Source organism: Micropterus dolomieu, linkage group LG23, assembly GCF_021292245.1.
Source record: "Micropterus dolomieu isolate WLL.071019.BEF.003 ecotype Adirondacks linkage group LG23, ASM2129224v1, whole genome shotgun sequence".
Taxonomy (NCBI): Eukaryota; Metazoa; Chordata; class Actinopteri; order Centrarchiformes; family Centrarchidae; genus Micropterus; species Micropterus dolomieu.
This window is the reverse complement of record NC_060172.1, coordinates 34,968,679-34,996,017: the sequence shown is the minus strand read 5'-3', so window position 1 is coordinate 34,996,017 and position 27,339 is coordinate 34,968,679. Positions and strand designations below refer to the sequence as shown.

At 40.8% G+C, this 27,339-nt stretch overlaps 1 protein-coding gene across 2 annotated transcripts in view; it reads left to right on the top strand.

Moving 5' to 3' along the window:
* LOC123963079 (E3 ubiquitin-protein ligase CBL-B-like) overlaps positions 1-25,888 on the top strand; it is an 87,388-nt gene extending 61,500 nt beyond the window's left edge. The window contains exons 8-17 of one of the 2 annotated variants that reach the window (XM_046039604.1): positions 4,837-5,037; positions 6,299-6,493; positions 9,313-9,699; positions 17,267-17,358; positions 19,315-19,431; positions 19,543-19,607; positions 20,074-20,190; positions 20,570-20,761; positions 21,274-21,390; positions 21,880-25,888. In XM_046039604.1, coding sequence (XP_045895560.1) covers positions 4,837-5,037; positions 6,299-6,493; positions 9,313-9,699; positions 17,267-17,358; positions 19,315-19,431; positions 19,543-19,607; positions 20,074-20,190; positions 20,570-20,761; positions 21,274-21,390; positions 21,880-22,109 — 1,713 coding nt within the window. In that variant the 3' untranslated portion in view covers positions 22,110-25,888. Of the gene's footprint in view, positions 1-4,836; positions 5,038-6,298; positions 6,494-9,312; positions 9,700-17,266; positions 17,359-19,296; positions 19,432-19,542; positions 19,608-20,073; positions 20,191-20,569; positions 20,762-21,273; positions 21,391-21,879 lie in introns of both variants that reach the window. The other variant, XM_046039603.1, reaches the window with a different exon arrangement.
* Positions 25,889-27,339: the final 1,451 nt, after the last annotated feature.

Below are 27,339 nucleotides of genomic sequence, written 5' to 3'. Positions count from 1 at the left end.
AATCCCCTACAATAATAACTTTGTCTGTTTTAAGGACTAAAGTTGACAAAAACTCTGCAAATTCAGATAAGAATTCAGAATACGGGCGAGGTGCTCGGTACACTATAACAAAAAGAATTGGTTGCAGTGATTTCCAACTTGGGTGTGAAAGACTAAGAACAAGGCTTTCAAATGAGTTATAATTTAGTTTAGGTTTAGAGCTGATTAGTAGGCTAGAGTCGAAGATAGCTGCAACTCCACCTCCTCGGCCTGTGCCTCGAGGAATGTGAGTATTAATCTGACTGGGAGGGGTGGATTCATTTAGGCTAACATATTCTCCATCACCCAGCCAGGTTTCAGTAAGACAAAATAAATCAATATGATAATCTGATATTAGTTCATTTACTAGTACAGCTTTAGAAGAGAGCTGATGTTTAAAAGTCCACATTTAATTTTCCTATTGTTTTGCACTATTGCTCTTGTGGTTTTAATTTTTATGAGGTTTTTATGCACAGCTCCTCTTCTGTTTACCTTTGATTTAAATAATTTCAGTTGTCAGGGGACAGACACCGTCACTATGGGGCTTTCACTAGGTAACTCCTGAAATGGAGGAGCAGAGAAGTGTGTTAGACTGCGACTCTGCCTCCTGGTCTCAACTTTGGATTTTCATGGATTTGGTCCACTAATAAACTTGGCCAGATTTCTAGAAATGAGAGCTGCTCCTTCCCAAGTGGGATGGATGCCGTCTCTCCAAATCAGACCAGGTCTTCCCCGGTAAAGGTATGGGGCCCATGAGAGGGTTCCCTTTTTGTAGCTATTAGTTTTATCCTGAATCAGTGCATTGAGGACTCACAGGATTCATAGAAGCTTTTCGGTTTTGTTTTTACCAGACTAGGTTTCATTAGATGATAAGGTTCGCGTATTGAATTGGCACCTAGTTACTAGTTGTTTCCACAAAGTATAAAGTCATCATTGCTCAGAGCAGGGCTTGACATTAACATAACATTCTACAGTAGCTGAAAACGGACAAGCAGCGCTACGGAGCACGTTTCGTCACTACGTTCTTCTTGTTCTACTTCTGGTAGAATTCAGGCAGTGTATACGGACATTAGAAGAAGTAATAATATACTGCATGGGTCGGCAAGTAAGTTTTGCATCCGTGCAATAGTTTCAACCATTAGATGGTGGGTGAGATTATAAACCATAATACTCGCATTAATGTATCGTTTGGTTAGCTCAGTTCTCAGGTTCATTGTTCGATCCCACCTTGAGAAATGTTTTTTTGTTTCTCTCTTCAACAAATGGATTCTGCAGCGACTGTTCCTCAGAACACGGCATGTGCTGCACTGTTCACATCCATCAACCTCTTTCAGAGGTGTGTCAAGCATGCTACAGACTCTTTTAATGTCATTCAGAATTTTTCAAAGTAAAAGCTCAATTCAACTCCAGGTTCAATTCTACAGAATTGCAGTAAACAAGCTTCTCTCACTTTTATTTTGTAGACAAAACCACTAAAGAGGATAAAGAGGAGTGATTATGTGAGTAACTGTTGTAACCATGACTGAGATCTATTTCAGCATCGCTATCAAAGTATTTCTTTATTTATATTCTTTGCCGCTATCAAAGCACCATAATCTTACCGCAGGCCAGATATTATTGCTGGCAGGCAGTTTTGGCGAGGGTCCATAATGACAGAGAGAATTAATTCCCTTTTCTATGTTTGTACAAACTTTATCTAATGCGTGGTTTATAATGGACTGCGGTGCAGAAACAGTGACAGTGTTGCACACTCTTGGCTTACATTTTCCATGTTATCTGTCAGTGGCTAAGTCACAATAACATATGGTTTTACTGAATAATTAAAGGGACTATATGTAAGTTTTTGATTTTAATAAATCAAATTTTCATTACCTTATTGTCAATGGGCTCAAAAGTCACTTAGAAATGAAGCACACGCCTGTTTTCTCCGTTGCTTGCATCAGCCACTATTCTGCTTTTAATGTGAGGTCTCCGGGTCGGATTCAGCCCTGTGCGCACTCCCGAGCCTCTCAGACTACAGAGACAACACAGCAGCTAACGACATGCAGTCCACTAACACCATAAAACAACCGTCTCACAGCAAAACACAGGCTCTACGTAAGGATCCAAAACAACAATAAAGGTTTATGTGCTGAAGCCCATCAGACCAAACAGGTTCAGATGAGGTCAAATAAGAACAAACTGAGCATTAGTAAAGCTGGAGAAACACAGAGAAAGTCACGTTAGCTCGCCGGCTAATGGCAAATGTTGCAAAGTTATATCGCTTATTTCTGTATGAAAGTGGTTGTGTTTCTGATTATGTTCATGACTTCAAGCGAACACGCGTACGAGCACACACCTGGTTGCAATCTTAGAACCGCACCGCTAGTGGAAACTCCATGATGCCCTTTTAAGTAAATACAATTTCTTAATATATACCTAAAGAAACCTCATCTCTTGACTTGCTACTCTCTGCTGTCTCAGAAGAGACAACTTTTGTGCTGTGTCAGCCACCGTAGCTGTCCTGTGCTCTTTGAAAGGTTAGGGGGCAGTGGTAGACTGGACAGATGGTTGCAATTGACAACCTTCACCACTAGATGCCACTAAATCTTACACACTGAACCTTTAAACAAGCGGACTGGCCGTCGAACTGAGATCTGCTGTTAATTATCAACTTGACCAGCGGCGGCAAGAGCAAGCTTTTTTAATAGCAGGATAATCCACACCGCCACACAACAGGCGCGTCTCACTCTCTCCTGCAGTGGCGCCGCTCAAGGTGCGCCAAATATGACATCCAGACTTTTGTCAAACAAGAATAGGCCTATAAAAGTTGTGGGCAGCCACAGTCCCTCAGACCTGTAGACCGTCAGCCTCCCTTCTTGTTTTAACCTGATGGTATGATCTCTGTCATCACACACAACTGGTTGCATGCACGCACGCATCAACACAGCGATCAGTGAGTGTGCATAGAAAAAATGCACAGGAGAACATGACAAAGAGAAAAGGCAGAGCTGAGACTGTTATAAATAAACAGTGTTTCTGAAAAAGTGTTTAGTTTTTCATTTCATCTTTTACACCCATGCAGCACTTTCATTACATATATATATTTATAAGAAGCTCCTCTTTATCTTTATAGACTGCATGTTTTCAAAAAAAGGAGCTTTACACATAACCTTATCAGAGCTAATGATAATATTAGTACATTTTAGCACACCAATTTTAGGACACCATAGTCAACTTTAATCATATAAAACGTAATTTTCCCACAACAAAAATGTGGCTTGTGAAAATGCTGTGTGGCTAGTAACTTTGGAAAACCACTAGCCACATTGGCTAGTGAGCAAAAAAGTTAATGTCACTTTTCAGAGATAGCATGGTTTGCTTTGAAGTGTGTCTTACCTGCCAAGACGTTTACACTAAAGTTATGAAAGAAGATAAAATTGAATTGACAGTGAACAAGTCAAATTTTACAAATACTGTAAACAGTAACAGCAATATACTCCTTTTGTTGCCCAGGGAGAAAGTCCCCAGACTCCCTTAAACTCAAAATTACCTAATGAGTCAAAACGTATTTTGAGTATTTTGATGAGTAAGGGGAAACGTAATAAACTTCGTGAAACACTGTCTAAGACAAATAATTAATTATTCATGCCTTCTTGTAAAATTATTTCCTTCATTGTGTCAGTTTGTCCTGCCATGTTGCTGTATCGTAAGACTCGTATATACTCTTTCCCCATATGAAAAACAAAAATTTGTGTACGGTACTCCCCAAATTTGGATTTAAACAAGTAGGCAGAGTCTGTAATTTGAAAACATATCAAAGCGCCAAATGCCTCCCTACTAGCCAAACCCCTATTGTCACAGGAGGTAGCGACGTCACAAACTAAACTGGGCCAAATGACCATAAAAACTAGATGTTATCTTACCAAAATGGTCCTGGACGAGCCTCTTGTGGGGGGGCTGACACGCCCCCTTATTGGATATCAGTTTTTTTAAATAAGACGCTGCAGCTTATTGTAATGATCTGAAGTTTTACTAGAACTAACAGCGTTTTTTATTAGATGCCCAAGTCAGAGGGGTGTGACCACGTGTGTAAGGCAGCGTCAATCCCAGTAACAGCTGTGCAGGGAAGCCTATTGAAATTTTCCCTTTTTATTCTTATCACACTGCAGCCTAAACTATAAACGTTATTTCCACTTCAAGCGCTGGACATACAATAAACCTCGTTAATACCTTAATCTAGTTAACATTAAGTTTCCTTTGGTGCATACCCAACCATATGACCACCACACATGCAGCTTTGTTCTCTGTAAATATTGTCTGCCATTGATTATAGCCACTGAGTCAGTGTAGACATGCACTGAAAACCAAAACCTCTTTTATTCTCTTATTTATGACCCCTTAACAGGGGCTGCCATGTGGAATATGTACATGAGCCAATGAATGTTGTGAAGTTGCAAAACTTTTCCCAGGAGAGGATCTACACAAGCATGTGTTCAGTTGTCTTTGCCAGAGTCATTTTATGAATGGGAGGAAGAGAGAGTAAGATACTGTAGTAGTGAAGAACAAAACCACAAGCATGTGTGTCTCAGCTGTGTGCAGCAACAGCCTTGCTGCTTGACACGCCAAGTGATTCCTCATGTTCCCAAAACACTGCAGCAACAAAACCATGCTCATCCGATTAGATTTTGACATGTCTGTGGGTCTCAAATATCACAGCCGCACCTCTGTATCTGTGTGTGTGTGTGTGTGTTGAAATGAAATTTGTATAACTATAATAAATAGTTGAAAGCATGAAATATCCTGTTTCATGTAAATTCTTTCCTTTGTCTGTTCCAGGAATCGGATGGTCAGGGTTGTCCATTCTGTCGCTGTGAGATCAAAGGCACAGAGCCCATAATTGTGGATCCCTTTGACCCACGACATGAGGGCACCAAATGCTTCTTCCTGGACCATCACAGCTGCCCCATGCTGGAGCTGGATGATGAGGAGGACCGAGAGGACTGCCTGATCATGAATGGACTGGCCAACATCAGGAAGGTAGTAATACTAGCTGGTAGTATAGATGGATAGGTGAAAGGGCTTAAATAAATCTGATTAGCTTTTATTTTAGTTGTTTTTAATACAGGAAAAGGTCCAGGGCTCTATTTATCAAACATACAGTAAGTGTAGGATGAACCTTAAAGAGTAACTCCCAAGTGATCACAGCACATCACATCACGGGTGATCACATCACTTGGGAGGTACACAGTCAACATATGCTCAGGCCAGTCAGGCCAAGGATTTACTCTGCTCCATTGTTCATCCTTTTTTATATTCTTACTATTACTATACTATTATTATTATTATTTTACTCAGTGAACTATTTATAAATGGTGTGCTTTCATCTCTGTTTCTGCAATGAAGCCATCTAGCATCTGCTCTTAAGCCTTGTTCACACGATTTTAACCCCGATTTGCGAGCTCAGCTACCGTCAGGCTGTGATCAGGGGTAAATCACAGATCGGTCAGTGGTTGCAAGTTGTTATTTGTGAACTACTCAACGACACATCAAAACGGCTCCCTGACTCATCCCTGACACATCGCAGACGGCAGCCAGATATCTAACATGCCAAATATCTGGAGGACTCGGCCGACTCGACATCCACATCCAGCCAATGAGAGCAGGCAGCTGGCAGAGCAGTCAGCTACTGTTTCACTGCAAAACACTTTTTACTCCCCTCCAGCCCTCTCTGTAGCTCTCTGTGTGCTAATCCATTCTTTCACCCATACTCTGTCTTTATAATTGCTATCTGTAATAAACAACAGCTGTTTTGTGTGTAGGTTCGCTCATTTCCCGTTTCACATTTCACATGTGTTTTCTTAACAAAACGTGGTTTGGAGACCAGCCCTCGGGTGACACAGCCGTTGTCAGCTCGTGAAGTGTGTGACCCCCGTCACCGATCAGTCACGTAGTGTGAACTCCACAAAGACTTTAAAACTCCCGTCACACGATGGCAAGTTGGGTAGTCTGAACAACATGGCGATCAGCCCACGCTGAATGTCGAGTAGTCTGCACGAGCCTTTAACCAACTTAAGACAACTCTGGACATCTCTTAAATTAAACATTTTATAAACATTAATAGTAAGAAATTTGATCAATAACTTTAATTCTTAAGTTTTAGGAGCAAAAGTGAAGGATTTTACTTTTAGCAGATAGATCAATAAACCAGATTACTAACTCTTTATGGTGCTTAAACAACAGAACAGCAGGTCATAAATGACTAAACACTGCTTTAAGAGATTATTTACTTTTCTTTAAGCACTGTGCCGAGCGCCAGAACTCACCCATGGTGTCTCCCAGCTCTTCACCTGTCAGCCAACACAGAAAAGCCTACGGAGGAGACCCCAGCCACTGCCTCCAGCACCTCAGCCTTCCCCCCGTACCGCCACGACTCGACCTCATCCAGAAGGGCGCCATCCGCTCCCCATCTGCCAGTCCCACCGGCTCCCCGAAGGTCAGTGACAATATTCCCCAGATGGGAAGAAAACTGGTTCACCTCTCAAAATATTGTTAAAGTGAAGCAAGGAGGGCTTAAAAACCAAAATAAGAATATGTATAGCTGCAACAAAAATGATTGGGGTCCAGGCAGGTTGTGAAAAATGCAAAATTTTGTTAAAAAACTGAGGAATTTCAATACCGCTGGTACTGGGATCCACACATGCAAGGTCACAGGCTTGGATAACTAATAAGTTTGATATGAAGGACGGAAACAGAGGATACACATGTGGGGTCCTTATGTAGACATATTCTGGAACTTCTATGTTGACTGGAGCAACATTTTCTGATTTGTAGCCTGATTTGCGTAATGTGACACAGTTTTGTTCTGTTTATAGCACCCCCTGGTGTTCAATTTGAATGAAACATTGAGGGCATGTTTTAAGTAACTAAAACATGCCCTAAAAGTTACATATCCTGAGAGATTTGTGATGATTGGAGAATGAATATGTGATAATATAGTGTAATTTGTGTAATGCTAAGCACCTTTCTTGCGCTTGTAGCGCCCCCTAGTGGCCTATGTATATGAAACTGTCTGGATATATCTGGGGCACTTATCTTAGCATATCTTTTGAGTTTTGTGATGATTAGCCCCTATGGTCGCTGATTTTTATTCATTTATGTCCAGAGCCCTGCCCCCTTTGAAGTTGATTGGTCCATAAAAGTAATTCAGATATCGACATGCTTTATACAACTTTTAATAGGCTTGATCCAATGATGAGGTCTAGGAGGAGATGTCAAAAATGTGTTTTATTGCATATTGAGCTGCACCTGTGTGTGAAATTTCAAGTCAATCATTTCGACTTATTCCCCCAAGTTCCATGTTTCTAGCTCATTCCAGCTCACGAGAATTTGAGCTGGCGTGGCAGACAACAAATAAAAATTAAAGCTGCAAGCAGCGTTGAGCAGGCCCTCACCCCCATGTGTGCCTCGGGTGCAGCGGCAGCTGTGACTCTTCGATCGCAATCCAGCTAACACAGCTTTGTAGTTATCACTGCAAAAATCACACAGATGACGTGTCGAAAATATCTCACAAAGTGTGGTTGAGGTGTTGAATTAATTATTCAATTCAAAGTGGCTGATTTCCGGTTGGGTTTAGGTTATAACTGTAAAAAACAGCTTCCTGTTTAATTGCGAATATTTACTCACCATGGCAAGATCATTTGACAAGAATAGTGAGATGGATGTGGTCAACCTGCTATGGAGGAGCGTACATGCCTCACTATGGACATTTATGTCCGCCAAGGTGCTAAAAATATGCATTAGTCATAAGAAATAAAATTTAAAACGTGTCCTTTCCAGATTCCAGTAAGTAGCGCTATCACTATGACTAGAAAATTGCCGACTTCCTGTTGGGTTCAGGGTATTTTAAGTCTAGAGATGATACATCGGCCCCCCACATTTGGTATAGCAGGCTGCTTCTTTGAAGTTTTGTAGGAGGCGCTATGGAGCCATTTTACCACAACCGCACTGCGCAACCATTAGACAACAAAGAACACCCCTTCTGACATGCGTGCCAAGTTTTCTGAGGTTTTAAGCATCCCTAGCCATGTGAAAGCTAAAAAGTCCATTTTTGTCCCTATGGTGCTAAGTGTTATAAACATTAAAATGAGGCATTGGGGTAAAGTTTGAAACATGTCCTTTTCTGATGTCTGTAGGTGGCGCTGTCACTATGACTGGATATTGACATGTAAGACTCTAAGGGGTTGACATGTGAAATTTGGAACAGATCTGACCATGTCTGGCACATATACATGCTACTTCCTTTTTCATAGCGAAAAATCTAAATTCAACGCCATGCCATGGCCATTCCATTTGAGCAATCAAAAAAAGCTTCACAATTTAACATTGCAAGGTTCTTAAGACAACGCTACCCCATTTGAAGTCGATCGGGTTAAAGCTCTAGAAGGAGTTTGTTAAAGTACGGAGCCTGTAAAAAGGGAAAACGCTTGTAAATAATTCAAAATGGCCGACTTCCTGTTGGGTTTAGGGTATGGCTCCGAGAGGATTATTTTTAAGTCTGGACAAGATACATCGGTTACTCAAGTTTCGTACATCTAAGTACAATGTACGACAGGGGCTGCTTTTTTGAAATTTTGTAGGGGGTGCTATTGAGCCAGTTTTCCACAACCACACCCCCAAACCATATCAGCCAATACAAAACAACCGTTTTAAAAAGCGTGCAAAGTCTCGGGAGGGTTTGACTGTCCCTGGCTATGTGACAGCTAAAAAGGTTTTAGGGGGCGCTAAAGAGCGTCGCACACCAGACCTGAGGTGTGTGCAAATTTTCGTGATGAATCGAGTATTCTAAGGCCTTCAAAAATGAGTTCTCCGCGGAGAAAAAAAAATAAAATAATCCCAGCAAATACAATAGGTTCCTTGCACTTTGTGCTGGGGTCCTTTAAAATAATTCCTTCAGTTTCATAGGGACCTCGCATTTTTCATGCTCGGGCCCTAATAAAATATCTGAGCAAAAACAATAGGTTCCTTGCGCTTTCGTGCTAAGACACCGTTCGTGCTCGGGCCCTAATAACTAAAACAGACAAACACAGAAGGGTTCTACTGTTTCGTGGTTTGAACGCTGATAAAACAAACATAAAAATTCATTAATGTTTGAATTTCTGTAGGATTTTAGTATCCATAAATCATGTTATGTTTATCTCTTGAGTTGCCTTGTAGAGGTGGAAATGGTTGGGGCGAAATCTTTTCACACTGGGTTAAAACATGCTGTGGTCTTTTTTATTTCACTGTGTACACCATATCTCTCCACCTCTCTAGTCTTCACCAGGTATGTCCAGGAAGCAAGACAAGCCTCTCCCAGCACCACCTCCGCCTCAGAGGGACCCACCTCCACCGCCACCCCCTGTGCGTCCTCCTCCCATCCCCCCAGAGTCACGACACTCTTGGCTCCCCAGTTCCACTTCCTTGTTCTCTGCCATCTCATCTTCTACCGGCGCGCTGTCAGACTCCCAGATACCCCCAGAGACATGGTGTCCCAAAGACAGCCACTTTGCAGATGCCCACAGGACTGGATCCGAACACCCACTCCCGCTGGGACCCTCTGGCCCCTCTCATCTGAATGGAAGACCACTCAGTTGTCCATCCGGTGAATTTGGGAGGTTACATCACAGAATAGAGGGGGCAGGAAACTCAGAGACCTCCAAGGTAGGCCATAGATGTCAATTGGAAAATTTTATGTTATAATTTGGGGAAAATATGGAAAATCCTATTTAGATTAGATATTAGATTTCCATGAAATGACGTTCATGGTTCTGAGAGAATGAATCCTAATGACTTTGGTGACTGAAATGACATGTCTCCAAGAAGTCGGATGGATCATGAAATTTGGTATAGGCATTCATGTTCCGCTCAGGATGAATAGTAATTACTTTGGTGACTTTTCATCAGATCAACAGCATTACTTCTATTCATGTCTGAATACCTGCTAAACAAATGACATTCCCATCAGTATCTACTAACATGCTAAACTAAGATGGTGAATTTGGTAAACATAAGTTACCATGCAATTTGGTGAAGACATTGATGGTCTTGGAGAATTCCGGTGATCTTCTGGCTTTTCATCTAGCTTTTCATGTAGCTCCACCACTACTTAAACATATCTATTTGTCGAGTGTTTTGGTTTGTCTGTTTAATTCTTAACAATGAGCATTACAGCCTTTCAGAGCAACTCTGGTGTGTGTCCTGTAATGTCAAGGAATGACACAATGAAGTTGTAGCCACTTCATGCTCGAATGGACTGTATTTACAAATATTTACATTGAGAATGAAATACAAATACAAAAGCCTAAATAAAACATTATACACGTTATTTACATACCAATAACCTGCCTATAGTAGGCTATACACCTACACACCCTGAAAGTAATAGGGCATTTTGAAATCTGCATCTGGGTGAATGTAAACAGCAGTAATAAAACAGGGTTAATAATATGGTCGGCACCTTAACATAAAAAAAACTTGACATCTGGGAAACATTTTTCATCAACGTTTGATCACCAAGCATTACTGATATAAACACAGAGACCATGTCCCCTCTACCGGAGTCTTGCGTTGGCGCACAACATGGTCCCCCATCAGTAGCTTGATCCGGGAGGTTGTGATGGAGCCAGGTCTCTGTAAATATGTGGGAACAACAGTCTCTGATTTTTTTGTTGCTGAGTAAGCCTGTTCTATTCTATAATTATTCCGTTTTCCAGTGATCGGACATGAGCCAGGAGTAGCCTTAAGTCCATGCTGGGTTAGCTTAGCCCTTATCAGCTCTCTTTTATACCAATAGATATAATAAGACACAATGATAATCTTAATCTATACTCATAGATGGTAGAAGTAGTACATTGGACAAGTTGCCAAAACAAAAGTAGTACAACTTCTCATCCACGATTGTGGATGTGGTGAAACAGCTTTGTGAATTTGCAGAAAACAAAAACATATTAATAGATCTGTGTAAAAACATATTGATATCTAATTTAGAAGTTTAATTGGCAGTGTCACTCCAAAGTTACAGTTTAACATGCATTAGTCAACAACAACAGAACACCTCAATATTATTATAGACACCACAAATCATTAAAGTGGTCTACATTTTACAAGATGCAGCATCCTCCCACACAGAGGTTCACTTATTTTGTTTCACTGTTAGTTCAGCAGCGCAGTACTTGCACAAATGATCTGATCGGCCTATACTGTCTGCCTGTTGATGACAGCTCGTATTCTCTAACTAGGGGATGCCATACCTCTCTAATAATCGCCTGCCCTTTCCTCACTACTCAAGACTCAGTTTGTAGGAGGGCTAATATTCACTGTTTGCCCCACCGATGTTTCCTCATATTTATTTTACACCTTTCAACAACAGTCATCCTGTTTTGGAACATGTATATGATAATAATCTGCTTGACCAGGTGTACCATGGAAAGGAAATTAGTAGGACAAACAGAACTAGAAGATAACTCCATGCCCTACTAGCATGCTAATAAAAACCTGTTTATTTTAGAAAGATCATTGAGACAAATTTAGATTCCCAAAAGCCTTCATGTGGGTTTCCCGGTGCCCACATTTTGGATATAGATTATTTTCTATAGATTATTTTCTATAATGTGTTATGCATAGAATTCGAGTTATTTATTCTCAAAGATCTTTCTCTCCATCCATAGACTCATTATAGACTGGGAACAAAGGTGTTAAGCACGGCGTCACATATGACATTTAATAATATATGTGAACATATGGTTAAAAGAATAAACACTTATAAATGCCTGTCATTCAAGTTTTTTCTACGTTCAGGGAAAATCACATGATAATGCTTGTTACTCACAATCAGGCGAACATAGGGCTTTCATCCAAGCCTGTTAGGCTTTTAATGTTCATGCATAAAATGCATAAATGGGGCCATCATTGATGGTTTGAACTGCATTACTTGTAAAGCACCCCATGAGCTGTAAACCACAACCAAAGACAAAAGCCAAAGTCAGATCCAAAGATTAAAATGTCCACTTCACTAAACCAGTTAAAAGTAGCTTTATTTTTTTTTTTCTTTATTTTTCTTTATTTTCTGATTTGTATTGGTATTGATATTGTATCAGTCACGTGCAAAAATGCAGAATTGCTATTTTACATGCAGTAAAAGGCATCTGTTTCATGCCTAACAGCATGCACTAAGCTTGAAATGTGTTGCTGTTGTTAAATGTAATACTTATCCTTTATGCAAAGTTTTGCAGACAGTGAAAGAAAGTTTAATTTAGATATTCACTGTCTGCCTGCCTATTAACAAGCACTATGCATACCCACCAATCTTGTGGGCATTTGTTTAAGTTTTTGATACAACATGTTGGGCATGTTGTTTATATGGGGATTATGTGCATTGCTTTAGGGAGGTTTTATTCCGAGTTAAGCTTGATTTAATTCTCATACATGTGGTCTACCTCTCTGATTTCAAAGAGATAAAAAAGTGAGAACAAATGCCTTTTTTAGCAGTCACTTTGTAGATAAGGCATGCAGCAGACGCAAGACTAATAAGCTGCTCTGACATTCTTCTAATGAATACATACTTGAAGAGTGTTGGACAGAATATAAATATGATAAACTATGCTTAATAATGAAATCCCTAATTCAGCTGAAAAACCTGACCATTCTAATTAAACCAGGCAAATCCTCCAGAGTCTGTCTCAACATTTACTGATGTGGAAACCAGAATTGTGCTGAGCATCTGCACAATCACTTAAAAGCTATCATTTAAAAGCCTAGCGTGCAGTACGCACACATAGCCAATCACTCGCTCTCCCTCCAGAGAAACTCTTTGATCAGACACTGCCTCCGAGAGTCGCATGTAGAGAGCATTGACACTGGTGGTAATATTCAGGAAGTTGATGTGGCATAATTTTTTGTCAGCTGTAGAAACACTAGATGGAGGTATAGTTGAGTGAGATTTTATTGACAAACTGGGTAAAACTTCCAAGTGAGATGGCTAGGCAGTACAAAGTAAAGCACAGTGATCCAAATGATGAAATTAGTGAGAAGTCCATGAGTCAGAAAATGTAAGAATAAATTGACACATCCGAAAGGAAACACGGGAATATAGAGACAAAACAGCAGCCATAAATTGTGACAACCCAAGAGACATGAATGAAACAAACAATGAACCAGCACAGAGGGGAGGGGAGCAAACCACTTAAATACTCCAAGGTGGTGGAGATAGCAAGAACAGGTGAAACACAATCAGACTGAAGTTTGTTTGAATAGCAAATGTGCTTGTGCCCATCTGTTTGCCCATGGGAGTGTAGGTCCTAAAATGAGGTGTGTTCAGGTAAATTGTTGGTGCATTGCTAGCACAAAGAGATTGCACCATTGACCAAAAATGAACAGATCTGCGCAGCATTTCACTGTTCTCACCGTGCCATCCTCCTGATCAATCCTGAATTCCATCATTACATTACATTTATTCATTTAGCTAACATTTTTTTCCAAAGCGACTTACATTACTATATATGTCAGAGTTTGCACGCCTCTGGAGCAATGAGGGGTTAAGTGTCTTGCTCAGGGACACATTGGTGGATGTGTCACTGGGGATTTGAACCCGGGTTTCTCACACCAAAGGCATGTGTCTGCGCCATCACCACCCCATCAGAGAGTCTAAATTATTTCAGAAGCTAAAGCTGAATTCTGTTTCCTCTGGAGAGTTTTCTCTGTCCTGTCAAGTCACATTTATAACTACAGTTTTTTAGTTTTGCTGCTTAAATGCCTCATGATATTTGCTGTGACTTTACTGAGCACATGGAAACATTAAGCAGCGCACCCCAGGTGGAGGTGGCCCTAAACGGCAGGGCTGCTGATACGGCTCTGAACACTGCACATATTACACAGGTGAAGTGTGAAATTTTTTGTGGTTGACGTCAGTTACTTATTCAATTCAAAGTTGCTGACTTCCAGTTGGGTTTAGGGTATAGTTCTCAAAAAACAGTTTCCTGTTTAATTGTGAATAATTACTCATGCAAGAGCATTTGACAAGAACTTTGAGATGAATGTGGTCAACCTGCTATGAGGAGCAAAAATGCCTCAATAGCTAAGTGGCGTAAGGAGGCGTGTAAGGACAGATGCTCTCAGTCATCCAGGTCATGGACCATCACAAGTCCTCGTACTTTGGTGTTTTTGAACTGAATAGTTACAGCAATCATGCAAATGTATAAAATACTTAATACATAAAATAAAATATCTGTCAATAAGATAAATGCAGACTTTCATGTTAATGTACGTCTATAAGATAAACAAACGTTAGATAGACTAAAGATTAGGGTGCCACTAAATGTAATGGCCAATTTTTTTTCAACATTTTCCAGGTCCCACCCCCTCATTCTGTTCCTTTTATGATGCATAGTAACTGTGAGAAGTTTCATTCAGATATATTAATATTTACTGGTAGCTCAGTGGGCTCAATGTTTTTATATTTACTTTCATTGCGACAAAATGTTATTTAATTCAAAATTTCTCTACCAAAGTAAATTAATACTTGAGTAAGTATTGTTATATTTTTTTATATCATTTAACTGTTCTTTTTCATATTCTGATTTGTGTTATAATTTGGTTTAAACACTATATAATCAGAATAATATTTTTGGGTTAGCACTATTGCAGCCTTAGTCAGTAGTATAGTTAACTCTGTGCAGGGTCACGAAGGGGCTGGAGCCAATGAACCCTGGATAGGTTGCCCGTTCATCACAGGGCTAACTCATAGAGACAAATAAGTCATACACACATTCACACCTAAGGGCAAAGAGTCACCAATTAACCTATGCATGTCTTTGGACAGTGGGAGGAAGCAGGAGAACATGAAGAGAACCCACACAGACACGGGGAGAACATGCAAACTTCACACAGAAAGGCCTGGGCCTTGATCCACTGAACCTCTTGCTGTGAGGTGACAGTGCTAACCACTGCACCACCACATCTGTGTATCATGTTAATCTTAATTATTCTCATTTTTAGCACCACCTACCAGTTATTTTCTGGTATATTAAAGAAGGACACTTCAAGAGAGGTCACTTAACAAGAGCTTCTTCTGCAGCTGTCGCTTCTATTTGTTGGAGCGCAGTGCGGACGTACACATTTAGGCTCTCAGAGCTTTCCTCAGTGATCTACAGTCTGAACATTTTCCTGTTTTGCCCCCAATTCCGAATGAACTGTCACATATGGTAAATGGGCTAGTCTTTTCGATCACTCAAAGTGCTTTACACTACATCACATTCACCCACCTATGAGCAGAGACCCAACTGCTCATCAGAAACAGAAATGAACTCATTCACACACTGATGACACAGTCACCAGGAGCAATTTCAGGTTCCCAACCATCCTTTAAGGGGACGAACGTTCTACCCTCAGTCAAAGCAGCCCACTTATGCCACTTCAACACTTCCATAATTAAGGTCTATCTGCTTTACATGTGCATGTGTTTTGCAGAGATTTCTCTATTAAGAGTGGAAACAATATAGAATATATAAATAAAAACAAGTCTTGGAGAGAGTATAACATGTTTATTATTTTGTTCTTCATTATCACTGTCCTCCCGCACATTGGCAGAAATTGCTGCACAATCCAGGGTGGGGATCTTCAGAAGATATCCCCTGCAGCTCACCTCTTCCAACGTACCCTGTGTTTATAAGAAAAACAGAACAAAATCATACTCTTGATCTGCATACAGTGTTCAGATTTGTTTTTGTTTTAGTCTTTTTTGTTAGCAACAAGTGACTTGCTCAGCACAGTAGGCTGTGCCCTATGCATGTGTTATTTTTTAAAAGACACCGATGTCTTCCTTAGGTAAAATCAAAGAAAGAAACCACTAAAGTCTGTTATCAGACTGTAGACTGTAGCCTACTGTAGAGGTCATCCAGCTTGATCTTTGCCTTTATTAAGGCGAGGGTGTCAGCATCTGTGACTGAAGTAAAATTAATTTGCTGAAGGCTGCAGTACATAACGTGAGGCTACACGCTGCAACATTATCCTCACTTCGATCACGTTACAAGACCAGTAACAGTTTGCATGGGTCTCTGTTATTGTTGACAGTTTAAGATATATGCATATTAGGAAATCATGGCATAATAGAGAAAAGGCTTAATAGCCAATGGTAATTTACATGGTGATCGACCTCCTTTATCCGTCATGGTTGGTGATTTATTTTTTTTATTGTAGAAAACACTTTATGGCTTATTTCAACAATCTGAAATATAAAACGGTGTTGAAACAGTATTAGATTACAAAAAAGCCAAAAGAAAACAAACCAAAAGAAAGAAGGTAATTGTGAATCTTATTAAAGTATCATAATGTGCGTCTGTATTGCAGGGATCTTGCTAAATGTGGTTGATGGATTTTATCGTTTGAGTTTGAGAACGTGTGCCACTTTAAATGTTGCTGCCGCAAGGAATTGTGGGACGGCATTCTCTCCTTTCCTTTCGAAAGGATGGTCAAGTGTACCTGCTAAAGGAGATATGAAAGGAAGCATTGAGGCACCTTTCCTTAGCTTTTAGAGAACAGCTCTTATCATGGCTGCTGCTGAAATACTTCTGGTTCACTTCACTCAGTTAGAACGTTCCTCAGCAAAAAAGACTTTTTGCAGACCGCAGCCTTAGTCTTCCACACCGAGAGGTGACCTTTAACCACACCAGTGTTTGTTGCATGCTGGCTAATCAGGCAGAAGATTCAGAGGTTGTACCTTTCCTGTGAATGCAGATTATTTTTGGCAGGGGATTAATGCTAATCTTAGACACAGAAGATGTGTGTCATGCAGTGCTGCTTTGCATTCCTTCTCAGCAGCACTGCTTTTACGTGACGCAGTATACAGTTTTTTCTGAAAGTGATTCATCCTGCTTAGAACACTATAGGCTGGTGATTAAATCAGATTTGACAAACCGCATAAATACTTACATACAATACTTCCTTAAACCCGTACTTAGTGAGTTGCTGTAAAGCTACTGTCAGTGAGTAAAATATTACCATTTGCTGTAGAGTCCCTGCATCTACCTTCAGTATGGTGTCTTGGCTGTGAATGAGAAGTGATGAGGACTACACTACCTTCCTCCTACACCAGAAACAGGGGGGATCTCATGCATAATATACTGTATTTAGGTTTACTTCAGGTCTTCAAATCCAGAGGATAATGACCTCTTCAGTTGTTCCTTTGTGGTTTTTGTAACCCCGCCCCCCATTCTCTTTGTGTGTGTGTGTGCAGCCCTTCTCTAATGGTGTGCAAGTCAGCGATGAGTATGACATCCTTCCCCCTCAGCACTCTCCAACGCAGTCCACACTTGCAAGTAGCCACAAGTGAGTATTACACACACACATACAGTGGGACTTTTTATCCAGCGAGAAAAGAGAACTAAGTTTCCTTGGAGCTATCCTGGAAATGTTTTGGACAATATAGAAATGAAATCTTTGTACAGCACTCTTCAAGAAATATGCACATATTAATAACCCTAGCCAGCATGTTCCCAAGTGACCTTTTTTAAAGTTCCTCTACAAGACTGATTTGAAAACAGTGTACCAAAATGAAAGTCTGTGTAAATTATAAAAAGATGATAATGCCTGTTTAATCAATGCCAAATAATTGATATCAAATTGCTGTGCGGTCTTCAGTCTTAAAGCAGTAACAAAATTGGACTAGAATGATGCTTCTCTTTTACAAGCATTAACCTTGTGAGAGTTGAGTAACATTCAGTTGAAGACTAACCAGTTACTTTTTGTATGTGGCTCTTATAAAGCACCTCCTGTTCTCCTTTTAGATATTTCCTTTTAGTGTGAAGTTTCATCTCCCAAATCTCCTCCATTCTTTGCACTGTGGTTTCAGACACATGAGTGAGGTCTACTAGCCTTAGGGAGAAGTCCTGGTTAGTAACAGCTTTGAAAAATGGTGGCTGAACGTCTAATAGCCTTTTAGCTGCAGTCAGAATTAGATTAGGAATTGCTGTGTATCGGGCAGTGGTGGAGGCAGGGGATGGAGCTGTCACTTCTGATGAAGCTTTAGCGGAAGCTCTGGTCCTGCAGAGAACAGTTTAGTCTTGTAAAATATTGTGAGGTTGTTAGAGTGATGTGTATACTCTCTTACACAACTGCATTCTCCAAGCATAGATCATAGGATCACTCACTCACACACGTTTTTATTACTATGTACACTATACATTCCCAAAACCTGAACCTGAAGTTTTTGAAGTTGGTACTTGCTGCATCTATTGGCTTACTTTACATGTGAATGTGTAATATGTACACTTGCACAGTGGTTGTGGTGGAAAATTAGGCTGCGTAGGTGTTTCTTGTTACTGATTGGCCAAAGAAATTCCTGCATCATTCATGCTAGACTCGTGCTCTTGTTTCATTATCTACTGAAGACACAGTAAGTGTACTTGGTACCTTTACAGACATTGTTATCAAGAGAGGACCTGATCATTGTTATTTAATGCAGGCTACACTTCATGGCTTACCATTTAGCTCAATCTGTACAGTAATGAGTGAGATGAGGGTGGATTTTCCCAACAACTTAGAAGGAAATTAGAATCTACACTTTAGTTCACAGGCTCCTCTAATATTTAGACCAGTGTTGTATCGTGTTGTTTTGTTTTTTCAGCTTGCCATGGACAGCCTGCCTAAAGAATTGTGTCAGTGAACTTTTAATCACCCAGGATAAAGGCACTGAGCAGTTTTTTTGTTTCCACTTCCTCATCTTAATGGTGTGTCCTATAAATGCACTTAAGGACTCCCAGATGTTGTGCGGGTCAGATGAATTTTCATTAGTTTAAAAAAATGCTTTGAAAAAAATAGTATTTTTAAATGTGATTTTGCTGTAGCCATGCATCAGAGGATGGTAGGCTGTAATGACTTGAATTGTTACATTAACATCAGATCTTGGGCGGTCACCAATGATATGGGAGGCTTGTTGAACTATAATGTTTGGTTTTTCTTTTGAGAGGCGGTAACATTATGAAGTTTGCAGTGTGATTTTAGTTCTTTTGGTCAGCTCAAATGTGCCATTCTCAGACTGTTGAGGGTCAAGACGAGTTCTGTTTACAGTGACATATCTTTTCAGCTGTGCACCTGGACACTTCACAAGTAGAAACAGAGAGTAGATAGCATGTTGTGTTACTTTGACAACCAACCACTGTGAGTAATCCTCTGCATTTTGAGCAGTATTTTTTTGCAGTTTGAATGTAAAGTTTTGTAGCGTATGAATGACAATGATGTAAAAGTTTCATTGACAAATCTTTACAGACCTTCCAACCCTTTCAGCAGTCCTGTGGTAGAACGACAGCATGGAGTGATGGAGAGGGTGGAAGACAGCTATCAGATCCCTTCATCCAGCCTCTGCCTGAGTCAGTCTCCCATCTGCATTTCTATGCCCAGCAGGTACTAGCCTTCTCTCAATGTATTGAAGTTACTGTTGCGATACAGCAGCGATAGTTCCATAACACTTTAGTTAGGCTGCTGTGAACCAAAAAGGTTTCCTCTCTCATTCAGACACTTGGAGAACAGCTCTCCAGAGCCCTCCATGGAGGAGAAGAAGCCCCACTCCCCAGAGCCTGGTGAGTCCTAATAGCAGCAGAGTCAAGTGATAAATATATTTTCCCCTCTTACCATGACATCATTGACTTTCATCTGATAGGTAGTGAGTGTTGCAATGAGCTGAGTGAAGTGATACACAGAAATGATCTATAGAAACTGTGTGAACACATCTGGATGACTTTAATCAACTGCTGTCTTAACGTGTTCTAGCACTAAGTCTTGTTGTCTTGCTGTCTTTTTAAAGAAAATGATCTTGATACCAGTAGAGTGATCTGTCTTATTCTGCCTCATTTAAAGGGTTAAAGGGATGTCGGCATATTAAATCTTAAAAATAAATCTTCAATCAGGTGAAAGTGCATAACAACCAAGTGGAAATATCTAATGACACTGGCAGAATTCTTTATTGTTCATCGAAAAACTGAATATGCTGTGTCCTGCTGGAGGGGCTCAGGCTGCATTACGTTGAACAGTGCTTGTGTTCCTCAGGTGGACCCTCAGAGTCGATCGGGGGCTTGGTCTCAGGGGCGGCACATACTGCTCTCTGCCCCTTCACCAACACCAACAAGGCACCCTCAGACTATGACGTTCTGCTGCCCCCCCAAGGTAGTCTACCCCACTCCCACCTGCTCTCACCCAGCCTCAGCTCCCTTCCCTGTGCATCATGTGACTCTCTAACTGTAAAAAGTCCCTCAGTGAACCTCAAGTCATTTATTGTTTCTTTATTCACAGTTATTTTTATTTTGTGAAGTTTAGCGTGATACATTACAGACAGATTATCAGATGTAATACGATCAATTCATAAACCAGCAAATAACATCAACTTAGTATCATTTATCAAAACCGTGATCTGCCGTTGGTTACAGCAGCATTTCTGTTCATCTCTGGGGCTGCACTTGGTTCAGTCACCTCTTCATGGAATAATTTTAAACTGTGGAGCAGAGCAGAGAGCTCAGTCATGACTGCGGCATCTGTTGTGTTTCAGTGGTGGACGACCCCTACAACAGCCGCCCTCCGTCCCAGCCGCCTCCTCCTCCTCCTCCACCAGTGCGACACAGCTTCACCGACCTCTCCACCTCGTCGCTGTCCTCATCCTGCAACTCGTCCGTGTCCTCTTCTGTCATCACACGACCACACAGACCCCCCTCTGGACAAGAGCACTTGCTGTTAACCCCCGGTGAGCTGGGATACCCACAACATTTCGTTCGAAACAAAATTATAAAGGGAAATGTATATCAGTGTGTCTCCTTTGTTGGTGTGTAAATTTAAGATTTTCCACCTCAGTGAATAAAGTAAATGGGATGTACTTGTATAGCACCTTTCTAGTCTTCCAAACGCTCAAAGAGCTTTACGCAACATGTCACATTCACCTATTCATACACTGATGACAGAGGCTGCCAGCGAGGTGCCAACTGCTCTCCAGAAACAGAAATAAACCACTCACACACACCAATGGCACAGCAATTCGGGGTTCAGTATCTTGGACACTGTCTCTGGAGGAGCCAGGGATCAAACCCCTGACCTTCCAATTAGTGTGCAACCCACTCTACCTCAAAGCCACAGCCGCCTAGAAATGTTTATTACACATACCAAATTATGGAAAAATGATCGCACTGCACATCATTTACAGCATTACTTTGTGGCACAGCATAAGGTTTTACTTGAATTTCTGTCTCATCTGTGGTCTAGACACAGTGTTTGACATGCTGAACAATGCTGCTCCCCTGCCTCCCGTCAGACGACATACAGAAAATGTTAAAGCCTCCAGAGGCTGCCTGGAAAACGACCGTTTACCAGCCAGTCAAGGTAGAGTTACATCTCCTTCTCAGCAAATGTCTACATGAAAAAATACACACATATTGCTCCTACAAATAAACACGTCTAGGTGTTGATGAGTGTGTACTTTTCCCAAAAACATTGGTACATATGACTACATGTTGTCTGTTTTAGACCTCAGTTATCTCACATATTCTGAATTAAGGTCTGGAAAAGTATGAGCCTTTGAAATTGAGCAGGATCCCTTTATTAATATAAGAAGAAAGGATTTTTGGCAGAAAACTTACTCTTAAACTCAAATACCCCTCTGTCAATCATCACATCAGCTTCTAAGTATTTGTGTATATTGTGTTTGGTTTCAGTAGCATTTATTTTTAGAAATGTACCCTGCTTGCCCTACCATCTTCCATTGTTTAGTCTACAAACCTCTCCTTCACCACTAATAACACTTTCAAGTTACTGCTTGTGGCCAGTGGCAATTTTCCACTGACATGATTTCTCTCTTTCTCTCTCGCCAAGTCCCAATGGATTGTTTGCAGGCCCCTGCCAGGCCGCCTAAGCCACTGCCCAGGAAGATCTCTCCAGAAACGGAGTCAGAGAACGTGGACGCCAAGATTGCCAAGTTGATGGGGGAGGGATACTCCTTTGAGGACGTGAAGAGGGCACTGATGATCGCCCAGTACAAAGTGGACGTGGCCCGAAACATTCTGCGAGAGTTTGCCTTAGTGGCCCCCAGACTGAACCTCTAGTCCTAGAGAAATCGAAAGGGGAGCACAAGAAAAAAGCTGTGCCTCTGAATGACTAAAAAGGGCTTCTTCAGACTGCTTGACCTCGGGCTGCTGCAAAAACAATGATCAACAGAAAGGAGACTAGAATTTTGTTGCTGAACAGAGGTGACGGCGTGCAACACAGTGGCTAAAACCAAATCACAGCAGAACACAGAAAATTAAAAAGGGAGAAGAGACCGCCTGTGAATGATTTAAACCTGTGAAAAAAAGAACCGGGCTTATTGTTGTTTACAGTGAGCTTTGCCAGTGCTGGCCTCTGGTTTTCAAACGCTTTTTTTTGTCTAGGAGCTTGGACTGTTTAAATGTTTTTAAGCCTTGGTCCTACTACTGCTGCTACTGTTCCTTTCACAACCTGCCACTTACCAGACTTTAATTTGGGCCTTTTTAATAGAACAAGACTAAGACAAGACTCTAGCTCATTTTAGCTGACAACCAGCTAAAACCAGCTAAAAACAACCAGTGGGGGGAGCCAGACTCCACCGTTTCTCTTCTCTTACTCCTTTTCTCACTCTCTCACCATTTCCTTCCCTCTTGTGTTGCCTATTAAGGAATACTCCATTGTTTGCCCAGGGTCTGGCTGACTGGTAGGTCCTGACAACGTCTGATGAGTCGGGAGCATTTAGATGGAGCCAGAAGATGCCTTATTGATTTGATTAACTTGTTTCCTCCAGACTTGGAGACACCAGTGCCAGAGGGGTACTCTCATTAGATTTGATATCTCATTTGGACAAAATGATGAAGCAGGAATAGGGTGGGGGGGTTAGTTTCACTCTTGGTTTCTGTTCCTAGACCAGAGGATTAATCAGCTGGGGCCTTTTTAATTACTCTCTTCACTTGAGGACAGAAAGCTTATGAATGTATTTGTTCTGCATGAGTGAGCTCTACCTTTGTGCACTCTGATCTCCTCTCAGGCCCAGTTTTGCCCTTAAGCGGTGGAACATTTTTAATGTTTGGGGACACTTCTCAAAAGCCAGAAGATCGTGCCTGCATTTCAGCTCATTTACATGACAGGAGCAAAACTGTTGTGTAGGTCAGTCAGTCAGATGTCACGTGTTAGAGCTATGAGACGATGGACTCGCCCGCCTCTCTTCACTTCAGTTCACAGCCATCATATGGTGAAAATGTCCACATTCCCCACATCTGAAGAATCATTCTTAAGCTGATTTACAGTGAGAGTTACTTTATAGCTCTGCAGTAATTATGCCTTTCTACTGCTGCAATTATAATTATGCTGCAGAGCATTCAAACTATTCACTGTGTAGTCCAGGTCAATTTAAAACCCCCATACCTCAAAATTTCTAATCAGCTGTGTTTGTCCTTGATGACTGCAAGATGTCTCACCTATGCATATATTGAATTTGTTCAAATGTAATACCGTTTTTCTTTTTAGAATAGTTTGCAAGATGTTGGCAGATCTGTGCCAGACCTGTTATCCATAAGACAGGAGCTATGTTTACAGGGATGGTAAAACCTAGCCATTAGTCTCATACCAATCAAATTCTAGTTTATCATGTGGGAATTCATTTTATTGTTCTGGCCAGCATTAGCATTGGTTATGATAACATTGTACTCGCAAAGGTTTTTGAGTTCTAGAAGTGGGAACAGAGTGACATCACTACAACCAAGTCGCTCAGACAGGTTGGAGACTAACAGAGTATCCAGTTTATTTAAAACACCATTATGTTGTCTTATATGAACCCTTTTGTTTCTTTCCCCCTCTGTCTTTATTTTAGCGATGTTGCTGGGTTTCCACATCTCAGCAGTTTGAAGAGTACAATGTTATTCTTTTACATATTTCAAAGTCTGGCATTAAAATTGCTACCTGTAGAATTTGAACTTTGATGACTTTGATGAAATCTTGAGTCACTTAGTAGTATATGCTTCCATAACAGTCACTCGCTTCTTGCTACTTCTTAACTGGTTACAGCTAGATTATGTAAGCAACGCAATTTTTTGTGTATCAGAATGTATTGTGTGGGAAACATTGGGCTAACAGAGACAGACAGCTTACCTACTGGAGTGTAGATAGATCAGTAGAGTGTGTCCTTTCTTCCTGACGATACAATGTGTTGTATGAATGTCATCCTGACTACTGTAGTAAATTTTGTTATGTTCACAGTTGATGCTGCAGATTGACCTAGGCACATCTGGATCTATGTGTCTTTTTGAATAAACAAACAGAGTAAGTCAGAATCTGTCTGTTTGGACTGAGGTTCCTCCTTTGTGCTGTGAGTTAGTCCAAGTGTCCCCAGAGACAAGCAGAATAAATAAATTTTTCAAAATTGATTTGAGATTATATATTGTAGTGTTCTTCACAGAGTACTCTGTGATTGAGGCTCCCTGCAAAGGAGCAGTGTTTCTGGTCAAATATTGAATTCAATTGAACAGTCAGGCTGCAAAAATGGATAATACAGCAGGAGGAAAGGATTATCCCAGTCCAAACAGAGCTCCCTGTCATGTCTTTTTTGTTTGTTTTGCTTCTGTGTTGAAACCAAATGTGAAAGAAAGCGCTGTTTTCGTGTGTTGGAGTAAGTCAGGCATCTTAACAGGTTTTGATCGTATGAGGTTATACTAACCCTCATTTGACATTTATATACATCTAAGCAAAAAGAGGTCAACGTAGTGACCAGGTTAACAGAAGGTTGTAAGCATAGTGAGTATGGCTCTCTGGCTGCATGGGAATAAAATTATGCTACATAATGTAGACAAAATTCTCGTCAGTGAATGTGCTCTAAAAGACTACAGACTGGGAGGACAAAATATGTTTAACTGGTCAGTGTTACAGATAACAGACATCAAATGCCCCCCCACCTTACCCATGTATTTCCATAAAGTGGATGCATCCACCACACTGCCATCCATTCCTTTCTTTTTAAGCAGCACTTTAAAGGGGAACACCACTGTAGTTTAAAAGGAACATATGTTAACATTAGGGCCTAAAACTGAGATAATGAGCAATTTTCTAATCTGAAGTTTCTAATCTGTTATCATCCATAATGAAGGCAGATTCACACAATATAGTGTAGTAACACCATGCAGCACAACCGTGAAAGCATGTCAGCTAAACAACACATATATAAACATATAATGCAGCACTTAGGTGATGCTTTTTCATCAGCTTTATCTGCTCCTCTGGACTGCCAACATTATTTACATTTCAACATTCAAACTAGCTAGCTGGCTAGAAATGCTAGAAAATGTTGTCTGATCCTGCAAGAATGCTCTCCTTTCCCAATTTACAGAGTAGAGCATAGTTAACGTCTATGCAACACATCGGCTGGTTTATTTCCGGTAGACCGAGCCACAACATATTATAGAAATAAGGTATTCAGATGTGAAACTCGGTGATATTCCCCTTTAACTAAGCTTAATTATTGCACTGGTCTGTTTTCACTTTTATATTCTCAAACTTGAACAACTCTGTGGTCAAATTCCATTGGACTCTCTTGTTATAAGTGGCCTTAGGTTGCAAGACAAGTTTTTATTTTCTTATTCCATTTTCGCATAAATGTGCTCGGGTGACAAAAAAGTGTGATAATATGTAAAGCATAGTGTAATGTGCAATTAATTTATGCTTATTATTAATGCTTTTTTTCTTGCTGTCTTTTCATGGATGAGTCAAATGTCACAGTCCTTTGTTTTATTTTAATGCTTTGTGTGTGTTGTGTCATGATACTGTGGGACATCTGTTTCCTGACAGTGTGTTCCACTATTAAATAAACACATTATTTGAGCCCGAAGATTCTAGCGAGTCAAAAGAGGTTTGATATAACAAATGAGTGTCACCCCTAATTATGACTTCAGGGAGCTTCACTCTGCCCGCAAGCTAAATTACTGAAGTCAGATCAGGAGGAACTTTAACAACTGATGGAAGGCACTTGAGATTTAAATGAACTAGTTCAGTGCCCGTTCAAAATGTGCCTGTTTGGAATGGTCCAGTTGCTTGGCTTCCGCTATTGCTGCTTGCAGCTTTCTTAGTATTGACCCAATCCTGTTCTCCACCCTAACCTTAAACCAAACCCTCAAACTTAGTTGACTGGACTTGGTAAGTGCTTTGACTATGAGACGCTGCAAGGGTCCAAAAAGGGTATGATGAAACAGCACTGTCCCATTCCAGGCTCTTGCCTTACAGAGTGAGAGGTCATTTTTAATGGTCATTTCCATGTTTGTTTATCTTTTTTTAACACCTCTAGGCTTCCCCTAGTTATGTTAAACACAGGGTTCTGTGTTTAACGTAACAGTGCTATGAACTGTCCAAGGTGGGTTAAAATCAAGGAGAACTACACTTGGCTGAAGATACTAGAAGCTGTTTCACCTCTCATCCAATAGGTTTCTTTATTTCTGACTAACTGGTGGGGAATCCAAGCTATTTAACCTCTGTGGGGTCGTTATTAAGGTGATGGACATCACTTGGTTCGTACAGTCGTTATGATCATTAGAGTCACCTGAGGCCTGAACGATCATCTTTGGCATTGCAGATTCAATTCAATTTTCAATTCAATTTTATTTATATAGCGCCAAATCACAACAACAGTTATCTCACAGTGCTTTTCATAAAAGAGCAGGTCTAGACCGTACTCTATGATGTTATTTACAGAAGCCCAACAGTTCCCACCAAGAGCAGCACTAGGAGACAGAGGCAAGGAAAAACTTCCTTTTAAGAGGCAGAAACCTCGAGCAGAACCATGGCTCAGGGTGGGCGGCCATCTGCCTCGACCGGTTGGAGTGAAGGAGAGAGAGAGGGAGAGAGGGAGAGAGAGAGAGAGAGAGAGAGAGAGAGAGAGAGGGCAGCCTAGACAATATACACACAGAGGTACAGACAGTAAAGGTGATGTTGCTATAGAATAAACAAAAAATGGTACAGATATTTATAGTAGTGTTAATGATAACAGTCGTAATGTTAATGATTTATAATAACAATAATAACAATAGGACTAGTAACAATAGTTGTTGTAGCAGAGGGTGTCGAGCAGGAACACAGGGGCAGCAGGTGACCCGCAGCCACAGATCCAGACTCCACAGCTCCAGAGCCAGAAAACCTGCAGGAAGTGATAGGAGGAGAGAGGAGAGGGACGAGAAAGCACAAGACTACCAGAATGGGGAGAAGTTGTGTTAGTAACATGCAATAATGGGATGAGGTTGCATACAGAGGGAGAGAAAGTAGAGGAGAGAGGAGCTCAGTGCATCATGG